Raw genomic sequence first — 14,004 nt, 5'->3', positions numbered from 1 at the left:
TGCTATCCCATAGGCACACGAAGCAATGATATTTCGTATAGCCCCTTTGCTGACCAAGAAGAAAGTGCACAATTTTCAAGTCCACACAAATTACTCATTGATGTCTGTAAAACTATCGTCTCTATGACCTAAGTGATGGTATCGCATTCCTCTTTCATTTTGGTCAGTGAGAAATGGGTATTGACCCAATTTAGATCCCTTCTCTTCCCATTAGTCCACTGTCATAGATGTTATGTACAAGTTTTACATACTGTATGCGGAGTCCAAACTTTATCTTGGTCACCAAGCCTAACGCCAAAATACCCAAGGTAAGCTCTTTTAAAAAAATCAGAAAAATGACTTGACCGTTCTCTTTTAGGGTGTACTCACCCAGCAAAATACATCGGGATGATCATTACAACTTCTTCGATTGGATGACAATTTTTCTTTTATTCACCCTTCAAAACAAAGAACTTTATAATTTATGTAGTTGTTCGTGATTTGCGGAATAAAAATCCTGGAACAGATTTAAAAATACTTAATACTTTATTTTGATCCGAATTGTCCAACGACCCCATGCGTTGCGAAAGCCGGACAACACGCATACAACTTGGACACACGGAGCAGGCAGAAAAAAAACAGAGGAAAACGAATCCACATATATATATATATATATAAAAACTTCACTACTACTCAATGTTAAAATATTGCATAATTGAACCATGGTAAATCTCAAAAACTACAGCTGACAGAGAAAAACTGTTTTCATATTCGAAATCAGCACACCAAATATAGTGTTATTAATACGCCATCAATCGATTGCTTTGTACGACTGCACACCAGTATCGATTGGTAAGGGACAACTAGGTTGTGGTCAGGAAATTTTTTCTCTAATAAGGTTGTCAATAAATGGAATAGCTTAACCCCGAGGGTAGTAAATTCTAACACAATTGACACGTTTAAAAAGAAATAATATAAACATGTTTGGGTAAATTGAGTAACCATCCATACTTAGAATAAGACAACCGTAAATATTTTTATGGGCATTGTATTATATTTTATCATGTTTTTATGATTGTATTTTTAATGGGGGGGGGGAGGGTTGCTGCATTTTAGAAATATATGACATCATATTTGTTATGAACATCTTTTTCTCGGGCACCTCGTTGGGCATTTTGCCTGTTGTGGCCTTAAATTTGTATTTGTATAAACCTTATAAGATGATCGGCTGATTTTATAAAAATGAGAATGAAATTATGTCGCACGGCTTGAACAATATGATGGATGACACGTGCATTAAACAGTTATTGTTAGCTTCTGATCCGGCGTCGTTCAAGAATTTCAACTAATAAATGAAAATGACGCGCACATGTGTAGCTGCTATGAAAATTCCATCGCAGTTTTATTCATGGCAGCGAGCGTGCAATATAAATCGTACAATATGATGCATATCTGAGAAATTGCGGAAACGTGATAAACGAAAATAAACAATTATGGAGAAATTTCTTGGATTTCAACCTCTATCGCGCTGAGAAACGAATCTACTAACGAAATAGTTTTTAATATACAGGTGTCCCAAATTATTTGCTCAGCGAATATCTCTGCGCAACCAGTGACTTTAGAAACTTTGAATTACAAAAATTACTATAGAGATAACGTTCAGTTACTCAAATGTTTTAAATTTTTTAAAGTTCGTATACATAAAAAAATATAAAAGTAACTTTTTATGTATAGACCCCGTGTGCTAAAACTTCCTGAGGCTCTGAGAAGTCATTTACAAAAATTCGATATTTTTAAATGAAATATTAACGATATTTAACTAAGATATTTGACTTTGAAGTTTTCACAGAATTTATCGCCAATGATTGGGGGTGTGGTTCACAAATTGCGAAACGTAAATTAAAGTCAAAGTTGTTAAAATTCTGTAATTGTGGAAATATTTATAAAAAAAAATTAATTGATATTTATTGTGAATAAAAATAAATAAATTTGCATACGGTAATTCTATTTGCATACAGTCCCTAAAAAATGGCAGTTTTTGAGAAAATGGAAACTTGCCAACACAGTGATAAGTTGAAAAACACACACGGTGGTTTTATACATTTACTAGCTCGATAAATATTGCATTAAAAATATGAAAAGTTTTACAAATGACATTTCAGAGCGGGATCTACATTTTAACAGTTGGAAGTATTAGCACACGGGGACTGTATGAAAAGTTTATTACTTTATTATTTATGTATATGACCACTCAAACAATTTTTGAGATTCCAAGTAACTGCATGTCATTTCAAAATTTTTTGTGACTAAAAGTATGTTTCTATAAAGTCAGCGGTTGCAGATATAAGTGTTGCGAAAACAATTTGGGACATCCCGTATATAATCTCTCATGTTATTTTCATTTTTCATAGCATCACTAGTTAAAATTTCCGTACGAGCGTTTTTCATAAAAGATCTATTTTTATACAGGGTGTCCTATAAGTCCTAATTCGGCATATGCTTCATCTATCGTTCGTCGTAGAAATGTGGTTCTAATATGAAAATGATCAAAATGTTTTCATGAATTACTCTGCACTCCAGTTTCGAGAATGAAAATATAACGAGTCACAAAGGCTCGATAGGAGGCTCAAAAGTAGAGAGCAATGTAGGCATGTGTAGTGCTTTCAATGACTTTTTCGCGTCGGTTTTTAATGGAGATAATGATATTCGATATACGGGTGTTGCATGGGGTAATAAAACGCTCAACGATATTCAAGTGGAAGACGTGGAGGTCCTAAATCTTCTAAGAAATGTATGTGCAAGCAAAGCACCAGGACCAGATGATATCTATCCCAGGGTTCTCAGGGAAGGTGCTAATGAATTGTTGCGGCCAGTCGCACAGATATACAGGAGTAGTGTTGCTGAGGGTATCGTCCCGAGAGATTGGAAACTGGCTAACGTTGTTCCGATATTTAAGAAGGGTAGTAGAGAAGTGGTGTCTAATTATCGTCCAGTGAGTTTGACGAGCTCCCTCTCGAAAATTTTGGAAATTATCATCAAAAGGCAGTTTGTGAAGTGGATAGACGAGAATAATGTATTGTCGGATAATCAGCATGGGTTCAGGAAGGGGAAGTCATGTGTAACTAACCTCCTTTGCTTCTATGATTACGTGACTAAGGCTTTGGGTAAGAGCAAAAATGTCGACGTTGTTTACCTTGATTTCCAGAAGGCATTCGATCGGGTCCAACATGGCAAACTCTTGAAGCGTTTACACGAGATTGGAATAGGGGGCAACTTGCTGAATTGGATAGAATCGTGGTTAAGAGATAGGTCGCAACGAGTTATGGTGAACGGGGAATTCTCTGGTTGGACAGACGTCACAAGTGGAGTTCCTCAGGGAAGTGTCCTTGGCCCCATACTTTTTTCACTTTTTATCGACAAACTCGATCAGGGTATCGATGGAATTACTAGCAAATTCGCAGATGATGTGAAGCTAATGGGGGTAATCGGAAATGAAAGCGATAGGGAGTTGCTCCAGACCAACTTAAACAAGATTGCAGCATGGGAAAATGAATGGAGCATGACGTTTAGCGTAGATAAGTGCATGATAGCTAATTTTGGTTCGAGCAACCCACGGTTCTCTTACGAGTTGAATGGTGTCACTATCCCGGATGCAACTAGAGTCACCGATTTGGGAATTCTCATTGACGAGTGACTTAAGTTTTCTGAACATTGTTCAGCGGTTGTCAAAAAATCGAATAGAATGCTTGGTCTCATTTTCAAAAAGGTCTCTTCGCGTTCTCCTAAAGTCATTCTTCCGCTTTTTCGAGGCTTAGTTCGTCCTGGACTGGAGTATGCTGTAAGGTTTTGGAGACCATACCTACAGAGGGACATAGACTTGGTTGAAGGGGTGCAGAGAAGAGCTACGCGTGTCCTTATTGGCACACAGGGCTTGAGTTATGAAGAAAGACTTCATTTTTTGAATATGTTTACATTGGATGAACGCAGGTGTCGAGGAGATATGATCGAAGTGTTCAAAATTTTCAATGGGATGGATAGGATGGACCATGAACTTTTAGTACACCGCCAATCGACTGCTTTTACAAGGGGACACCAGTATCGATTGGTGAGGGACAATGCAAGGTTATGGTGTCGCAGGGAATTTTTCTCCAATAGGGTTGTTAATAAATGGAATAGCTTACCCCCGGAGGTAGTAAATTGTAACACAATTGACACGTTTAAAAAGAAATACGATAAACATGTTGGGGTAAATCGAGAAGCTATCCATTCTTAGAATAAGACAACCATAAGTATTCTTTATGGGCATTGTATAATATTTTATCAGGTGTATATATTGTTTGTAATTTGTGTTAATTGCATTTTTAATTGGGTTGCTGTATTTTTGAAACATATGACAACCATATTTTTATGGGCATCTTTTTATCAGCCACCTCGTTGGGCATTTTGCCTGTTGAGGCGTTGTTTTTGTATTTGTATTTGTATAAAGTAAAAAAAAATCTACATTTTTATATGTTTCCCTGTTTTCTAACTTCCAATTAAAAAACTGTTGCCCTGTCTCTCCTGGGGCCAACAAAAAAAATATTCCACGTTTTTAAGTGCAATATTCGCGGAGATATTTGAATTCAAAAACAGAGAAAGTAAAGTCGTGAAAGTAAAAGCATAAACTAGCGGACAACGTACCTTTCCCTCATTCATGGTGTTTTTCCCCCAAAACTTTTCTCCAATTTTTGAATTTGAATATATTCACGAATATTTTTGAGAGAGAGTGGCGAACAAATCGAAGACCAAGACAGGACTTCATTACAAAAGAGGAAAATATACAAGCAAGCACACACATGCTTGTAACTTGAACCGGTTCGTGGACGGGCAGCGCCATCTATACACACATATATATATATATATATACAAATCATACCAAGGCGATTACCTTTCTAACAAATATTGCGCTTAAATCCTTGTTGTTCGGGTATGGATGTCTAGTAACCTAACATTAACAAATTCCCTCTGGACGGATCGTGTTGATCCCTTGGGAATACGTGAAGATCACGTTATTTATAGAAACGTGGAACTTTTTTGTTGGCCTCAGGAGAGACAGGGCAACAAATTTCTTATTAGAAGTTAGAGGAGGGGGGGGGAGCACATAAAAATTTAGATTTTTTTTCAATTTTATGATATTCATACACTGTATTTCCACTCTTGAAACTGGTACAGAGTGATTTTTGAACGCATTTTGAATTTTTTTTTTTAATTTACAATCATGCCTTTACGTCAACCGGTTGATGACATAAAGGCCGAATTAGCACTTCCAGGACACCCTATATATTAACCATAAAAACAACAAATATTATTGAAAACAGCTATTATGATTTCCTTACTCACCGTCTACTTCCAAATACTCAGTAGACTGGATGCAGATGTAAAACGGGGAATCACCCGAAACTTGGCAGGTATAGAAGCCACTGCTGCCACGACCTATATTTGTCAACAACACACTGGTTCGGTTCGATTTTCCGATCTGCGAAGAGAACACAAAAACTATTATATATATAGCTGAAAATTAAATTATTTTATTAGAAAGAATAAAATCGATGATTAAATAAAGAAAAATATTATCAGTTGAGTTCGCTGTGGAACATGGAGAATATCGACAGCATCATGCGAGTATTGTACAGGGAGCCCCAGAAAGGACTTTCTGATTATAAAATTAAATAACTCGGAAACGGCAACGATAGAAGAATAAAACAAGTGGTACATTTATATTTTGTAAGATCTGTAAAAATATGCGACAGAATTTTCAAAATTAGTTACAACTTATGGCGATGAGGCACTTTATGGTTCGTGCAAAACGGAACCCAACTACACCTTAAAACCGAGGATTTCATTGCAGGGCCCACTGGCCACATTTGGCTCTCGGAGCGTTTGGTCGTGGCTCGCCGATCATTTTCGGAAAATGGTTGAAAACATCGCAAAACAATTAATTCTATAATTAATGAAAGAAATAGTTATAATTCTAGAATAAATAAGATAATAAAATAAATAATTCCGTAACAAATTGATGAAAACTGAGAAATAATTCCAGAGTTGTGAAAATTCAGAATTAATAAAAGAAATAATTAAAAAAATTTTGAAACAAATAATTTCGGAACCGGGGAAGAAAATCAATTATTAAGGAATCATTTAATTAAAAAATTTATTAATTATTTAATTTAAGCTGTAATCATAAACTTTTTCAGAATTAGTGAATTTTTTTTTTCAAAACTGATAAAAATTAATAAAAGAGAAATTATTTCGGAATAGTAAGTAAAAGTCTTCAATTATTTTTGTCCCTGTTTAACTCGGGGGGGGGGGGAAGAGAGCTAGTAGCCTCTTCAATTAAGATTTAATTGCATCAGTTGGTGGCCGGCGGTCTCTGTGGGAAGTTTCAATTTTGCCCGTCTCGTCTGAAAAGTTGAAGACTCCTGCCATACCACAAAGGTTTTTGCCTTTCTTGAGGAACACTTCGAGAATAGAGTCAATGTATTGAACTATTTCACATTTATTGGAACAGCCATTGATTGGCCTCCATACTCTCCCGAACTTATACTCCTGTGACTACTCTCTGTAGAGCACATCAGAGGATACGTTTTTCTGGAAAAATCTTGCAATTGAGCTGGAAGGTTGATCTGTCAGGCAAGTGCCATTTCAATTGAGACGCTACAGAAGGTGACGCAAAAGCTCACTCTTCGTTTGCGTTATCTCCGTGCTATGAAAAGTGCACATTTTGAATCGATTGTGATCCGATTACAACGGCTGCTTGCAAAAAACATTTTATAGACTATTTCTCGGAATCCGTATTGCTGCTGCAGAGTACCGCGCCATCTATCGGTAAACATTGTGACTGATTTTGAATCTTCTGTATCGGATTTTTACGGCTTTCCGTATGAACATACTGTACCACTTGCTTTATTCTTTTGTCGATCACCGTTTCCGAGTTATGTAATTTTAAAATCAGGGAGTTTTTTTTGAGTCACACCCTATAACTACGAGGTATTTTTGTAACATTTTCTGCTCAACACTATAAGTTGATTTTGGTTGGAGGTGCATTTGCTTTGATTGGCATATATATCTTAAATTCTTACACATTCAAAATTTTTGAACTCAATACCAAGGAAAAAACTTAAAAGCTACAAATTCTCTGAAAAGACAATCATTTTACTTATTTAAGGTTCATTTTAGTTTTATATTTTCATGTCTGTGTTGCTGCCATATGATTAACTTCCAAACCAAATGACAAGCGGTGGAATTTAAGATGAGGTTCTCAAATAAGCATCTAGACTTGAAACATCGTAATTTGTCGAAATGCGCAATAAAACAATCAGAAACTACTTCACTCATTCAAAATCTCGAATGTCTGAACGCACAATAAACAAGATAATAAAATTCAAAGAGGCGAAGCCTATTCAAACCCCCTTCGTACTCACAAGAGAAATGTTAATTAAAAACTTCTGATGAATAAAAAAATTCTCAAAATAATGACGATAGCCGAATGAAGATTCACTGTTTTCATCGAAATGCTAAAAGTTGCAAATAAAGATCTTAGTTATGTCTAAGCTTTTTGAATTACGCGTGTGAGACTTTCGTGCGGTTATTCATTGAATGTACTTGAAAATACTATTTCCCATCGCTGTTTAGACAATCCCCTCTAATTAGTATATTAAAAGCTAATTTTCGAATGAATTGCGAGTGCTTTGAAATGTCTGAAATCTTCAAAATATTTTTAGTCTGGGAAAAACTACTTGGAGATTTTTCGCTTAATCTTGAATTTCTTATTCAGATGCTCGAATATACGCGTAAACACGAGTATTTATTTAACGAAATTGATTCTAAGACAGAAACAACTTGTCGAATAATTAGAACTCGTGTTCAATGATCCTATTAACATGGTCATTATCAAAAGATTTATTTGCAAGTATCTCAACATCTAAAACTGTTCTGAGAAATGTTTGACATCAGTTGAAAAGTTGGACCAAGAGTATGGTAATTAGTTGGAATTGGGAAATATCAATATTCAAATAATTCCATTCCTTTCAATTACTAATAACTATTACAGGCATATATACCGGTATATACGATATCTTTTTCGTATCAAGTACTTTCCTCGTATGCATGATTTCTAAATGATTCGAGCAGTATCTCTTGTATTACGTTCAGTACATATGATATCGGTATTGCAATCATACTAAAATGAAGCAGCGCGTATCGACTTACAGATGCTTTCTACCATTGATTTGTTGACACGAAATGAAATGAGAGAGAAAATATGGCCACATACCTCCATGAATGTTTTCAAAATACATCTACGGGCCCCGAAACTTGAACTATCTTTCTTGCGTTGGGTAAGACCGGCTCGGATAACGAGCTCAATTAGAGAATAATCATTGAAATTTACGGAGCGAAACTCTTAATCGAAATTAATTGACTGGAATGTGGAGAGTGAGAAAATAAACCAGTATATACGCTCGAGTAGCAGCGGAAGTTTCTTCGAAACAAATATTAAAACAGAAAATAAATACTGAGAATAAAACTTATAATTTCCTTTTCTCGTCGAGAAATGTATTCACAGCAATCTTAATCAAGCAAGTCTCAAATCCATTTTCTTCATTATTATTGAAGAAGTATGCCCGAATTATTTGGTCACTTGTAAACTTTTAGTTTAGTTCGTTTTTCTTACAACTAACAATAATTAAGTTCAACAAGAAAAGTGTTTTAGAATCACTAAAACTGAAAGCAAACCCATTCAAAAACGCTACTAAACAAGATCGAACAACAATAATCCAATAAATGTGATAGACTTAAACTTTTTACAATTTATCTACGAATCTTCATGTGCATGAAATTAGAGAAATTAGAAAACAGGGCATTTGAATAAATTAATTTCAACATTTTCCAAGCTATTTTCGTTTATATGATATAATTGCCAGTTTTCTGTACACGAGGGTTCAATTCAGGCCGTCTCAAATTGGTTGCACAACAGATATCTTTGCAACCGTTGACTTAAGAAACGTACTTTCATATAAAAAACTTTTCAAATGAAATGCAGTTACTTTTAAAATCTGAAAAATTGTTTGAGTAATATACATAAAAATATTAACTTTTTATACATTGCCGATGGGCTAAAACTTCCAATTACTGAAATGTAGATTTTACTCTGAAAAGTCATTTGCAAATAATTTCATATTCTTAAATGCGATATTGATCCAGATATTAAATATATAAAATCACTATATTTTACCAACTTATAACTGTGTTGGAAAGTTTTCATTGGCTCGAAAGTTGCCGTTTTTAGAGACTATAAAAAAATGGAACTCAACCATTTATTTTTTTATTCACAATAAATAACAATTGCATTTTTTGACAATTAACTGGACAATTGCAGAATTTTTACTATTTTGAATTTAATTTACGTTTCTTAGTTTGTGAACAAAACCCTTAAAATGCTGAAGACTTCAAAGTCAAAAACTCCGTTAATATTGCGTTTGAAAATGTGAAATGTTTTCTTTATATATGATTTCTCAGAGGCCGCATTTAAATACATTAAAAGTTAATTTTACTACTTTTTCATGTATACGATCCTTGGAATATTTAAGATATTTTGATTAACCGCACGTCATTTGAAAACATTTTATAATCGAAATTATATTTTCAAAGTCAGCGGTTGCAGAGATATCCACTATGCCAGCAATTTGAGACAGCCTGTAAATTTTAAAAATGTAAATGTGCTCTGTAATTTTCTGTTATATTGGAATGTTATCTCAAAGCTACACAATGCGAAACATGAATTTTTCGAAGAGAATGATGAATGAAAGCTAATATGTGTAGATTGGAAAATCCACACAATAGCTTATCATGTGAGAATGTATCTTAGAACAAAATTCTCTTGGAGCTACTGTATAATAGAATATATCAGTCATATCCCATTGAAACCATGGAACCATTTTTCTAAGTGCTATAAGACATTGCGGTCAAACTTCTGACTACGTTAGTCTTTTTCATCCTAATATACATGCCAATATTTCTTTTCAAGATATCAAAATCGAAACACATTCAATCAATATTCAAAAACTTTTACAAATTAATAGATTTTATCCAGAATATACATATATAAAGGACCGTATAAAAATATGAAATAGCTTGAAAGAAAAGTTAAGAAAACACACATAAAATCCATATTTTCCCATTAAAATGCTCAAAGTATTAATAATTTTATTGTCTCAAGATTTCTAGAGAATATTCAATTTAAATTTTTATTTAATTTGATACTCTGATAAAAATTTAGTCATATCGTTACTATAAATCTTCGCTATGGTGGAGAGGGGGGGGGGAAAGAGGAGAACATGTTTCAATTTATTCCACTGGCGTTTGGACGTAATATTACGCCCGTGATCGTAAAGAGGCCAAAGGCAAAACGTGGCCCAACAAAATATTGACGAAATGGGAATAATAAAGTTGCCACTCAGTGCATTCAGTTGCAAAAGCTCTCTGTATGTAATCTATAGTATAGTAATCTATCTGTATAGTAATTTTATAACAAATAGTTCATTGCAAAATATTCAAATACTGTACAGTTTTGGCTATTGATTGCAGCTGTCACACGCCCTGAACAAGTTAACTTATTTTATGGTTAACTATAGTATATAAGAAAGCATAGTGTGTTTCTAACGTCATTCTCTAGTGGTCGTCTAGTAGAACGGTATCTAAGGTAAATTGTTGAGGTGCTTCGAAATGGGATTTCGAATGGAATCCCTACGGATATTCAAGCAGGACTTCTAAAGTAAAAGAAATTCTATTTTGAGTGGAACTCAAGTTTAATTTATAAATTTCTCTGTAAGCAGGACCAGGATGTCAAGACGTGGAACTATTCAAATGATAATACTTATTTCATTGGTATCAGCAGTGGGAGGATGCGTTGGCAACTGTTACTCGTTTTAACGGAATCGCCCGAGGACAAGCGATTCAACGGGAAATGTTGGCTTAGTGTCAGGACGAATGGTTTAGTCAATACGGATTTAGTTCGAACGGAAAAATACTATTCAATTCAAAGAGGAAATTTATACGTACGGGTATTTATATGTAACTCCCGATAAAGAATTTAATCTTTTTTGTGTGTGTGCACGCTAGGAATAAATGAAAAACCTCTGCTGCTCAATATCGTCATGCAAAATTGAATTTTCGTATTCTTAGAATACGAATTGAACTCCCACCTTACTTTAAACTAAAGAGTACTATTCTAAGAATAGTGAAAAGCTATGAATTGTGAAAAAAACTGAAAAACAAACACATTCATAGAAAAATCTATCTCGTAGGCACAGGGTGATCGTAAATAACAACAAACAAATCAGTATTCAAAGGTATTTTTAACACATTTTAGAGACAAATTTAAGTTTTCGTTTCATTGGTTTACGCGTTTCGCGGACTGCAATAGAGAGCCGTCTTTAGAACAGGAATTTTTTTTTGTCTTTAAAACATGTTAAAAGAATGTATTTGAATTAACCCTCAGAGCGCAATTTTTTTTTTCGAGCTGATAATATTTTCTTCATAGTTACGGGCACGTATAGAAAGCCGGAAAAATAATTTACAAAATCTACTTTGAATTGTACTGCTTATGCAAGTTCTTAAAGAGGACATACACAGCCTCAAAAACCGCATTTCAAATTAAATATATTGAATTAATATTTCCAAATACAGCGAGACATCGCTACAATGATACTCGATATAACGATCAATCCCTCTACAACGATGTTTTTTTCAAATCTTGATTGAAATTACCTACACTGAAGGGCCAAAAGTCATGGGATACCTCTTAATATTGTTGCACTTCACCGAGTAAAAGGAGGTCCCACACGATATTAAGAGGTATCCCATGACTTTTGGCACTTCAGTGTAGGTAATTTCAATCAAGATTTGAAAAAAACATCGTTGTAGAGGGATTTATCGTTATATCAAGTATCGTTGTAGCGATGTCTCGCTGTATTTGGAAATATTAATTCAATATATTTAATTTGAAATGCGGTTTTTGAGGCTGTGTATGTCCTCTTTAAGGACTTGCATAAGCAGTACAATTCAAAGTAGATTTTGTAAATTATTTTTCCGGCTTTCTATACGTGTCCGTAACTATGAAGAAAATACCTCTTATATATTGTTGATACCTCTTATATAAGATACCTCTTAATATTGTTGCACTTCACCGAGTAAAAGGAGGTCCCACACCATATTAAGAGGTATCCCATTACTTTTGACGTCACGCACTTGATCCGAGGCCAGGCCCACTGAACCAATGCAGCAAGAGCAACTTGGTTCAGTGGGAACTTGGCAGCAAGAGTGTCTATCCCTTTGAAGTTGCTTTTTATAGCCTTTTAATAGCCTTTACTACATAGATTTACTATATTTATGGGCCAGTGTTCTGTCTGATCACGTGAAAAAAAGTTTGGGTAGGCTGTGTCATATATCGATGTGCCACATGTTTTGACGTCAATACGTTATTTAGGCCTAACTTTGCGTGGTAGGTACTGACATAATGAAATCGGTATCGTCGGATTTGTCTTTTTTCTCGAGATATAGCGTAATAATATTTCATTACTAATGCGGTCACGTGTCTCGTGTTCAAACCGTAAGACGAATTAAAATCTGTATCTTATCACAGAATTTATCTTTGGAATATGTAAGAAATGATGCCATTGCCTTTTATTTGCGTCTCGAACTCCCGAGATAGTCTAAAACAAATTCGTTACGAAAGCGGGCCGCGAGCCTGGTGTCCAGACCGGAAGAAGTATTAAAAACAGAAAGGGCATCATTGAATTTGCCTCAACAAAATCTACCGGCAGACATACAAAACACTGATATATTCTAAATATTTCCTGAGATAAGAGCGTTTTTAAACGAATGTTCCGAAACTTTATTTCATATGATGATCTTAAATAGATGTTCTAAGTATGAATCGAAATTATCCTAATTTTAAACTCAAAACTTTGCATTATTCCTAGAATGCACATAAATACAAGTATAAATATGAAGAGCCATATTTTATAGAATTTAAGTGGATAAATCTGATGGTATAAGATGAAATTATTCCTTGCGATGCTTCATTTGAGTTTTTCTATTTTAGGGAAAATATTATGCTCCCAGCCCATAACTTTTTATTACCACGAACGCTATCGTTATCCTCAATTAGTATTCCACAAAAGAATAAATTCACCGTGAATTGGTGGTGCCAGGTGGTCCTATTCATTTTTTACTCTATCGTGGTTTCTCTCTAGCACACTTTAATTTATGAACATTTTTTTTTTACTAATCCGGAAAACAATAACCTCTTTTTGGGCTAAGTAATGAAGAGATTAGTAGTGCATTTTTTATGCTGGGGTTGGAATTAACTTCCGGTCATTCCCTCCGAATGATACTGTTGTTTAATGCTATTGTCTTTATTTATATACAGTATCTTGTTAATTAATTTATTTTGGCAGCATACATTTTTAGTGCATATGAACTGTTATGTAAAGTTATCTGTAAAATAGATTACTAATATAAACTTGGATTTTTTGAATGGTTTTACGGGAAGCAATGCATGCCAAGATGAATCTCTCTGATTTTATATAACCGTGTTTTTCCCCCGTTGAAGTATACTGTGATATGAGGGGCTCATGTCAAAACTGGCTTGTTTTGACTCCTTTACTTACGGATTTTTGGAAACCCATTTGCACTAATTATAATTGAAGTACAAGCGATAAATCCCCGGAACTGATGTCTTTGTTTATTTAGGAAATATAGTGGAAAGATGAGTGGAGTGGATTTTCCCATCATTATCAACCTCATCCACTACCTTTCCCATATACATACTTTATTCGTCGAACTATAGCTTTTCTTTCTCACATAAGCTTCATAAAAATGATTTGTTCATCACTAGAGGCAAGCTAGAGGCAAGAGTGCGAAAGGAAAAGACAAATTTTGAGGAGGCAGAAAAATCAACTTTCATGCATAGCGTTGGGGAAAAAC

At 34.6% G+C, this 14,004-nt stretch overlaps 1 protein-coding gene across 1 annotated transcript in view; it reads right to left on the bottom strand.

The window, feature by feature from the left end:
- Positions 1–14,004, bottom strand: part of LOC149065552 (uncharacterized) — a 203,294-nt gene that overhangs the window by 34,353 nt on the left and 154,937 nt on the right. The window contains exon 5 of the mRNA XM_089253897.1: positions 5,359–5,494. Coding sequence (XP_089110023.1) covers positions 5,359–5,494 — 136 coding nt within the window. The remainder of the gene's footprint in view (positions 1–5,358; positions 5,495–14,004) is intronic.

This window comes from Pholcus phalangioides, unplaced genomic scaffold (assembly GCF_987345545.1).
Source record: "Pholcus phalangioides strain wild (caught in Gottingen) unplaced genomic scaffold, Ppha-v1.0 ptg000039l_1, whole genome shotgun sequence".
In the NCBI taxonomy this organism is placed as follows: domain Eukaryota; kingdom Metazoa; phylum Arthropoda; class Arachnida; order Araneae; family Pholcidae; genus Pholcus; species Pholcus phalangioides.
The sequence above is the reverse complement of the archived record's forward strand: the minus strand, read 5'-3'. Positions and strand labels throughout refer to the sequence as shown.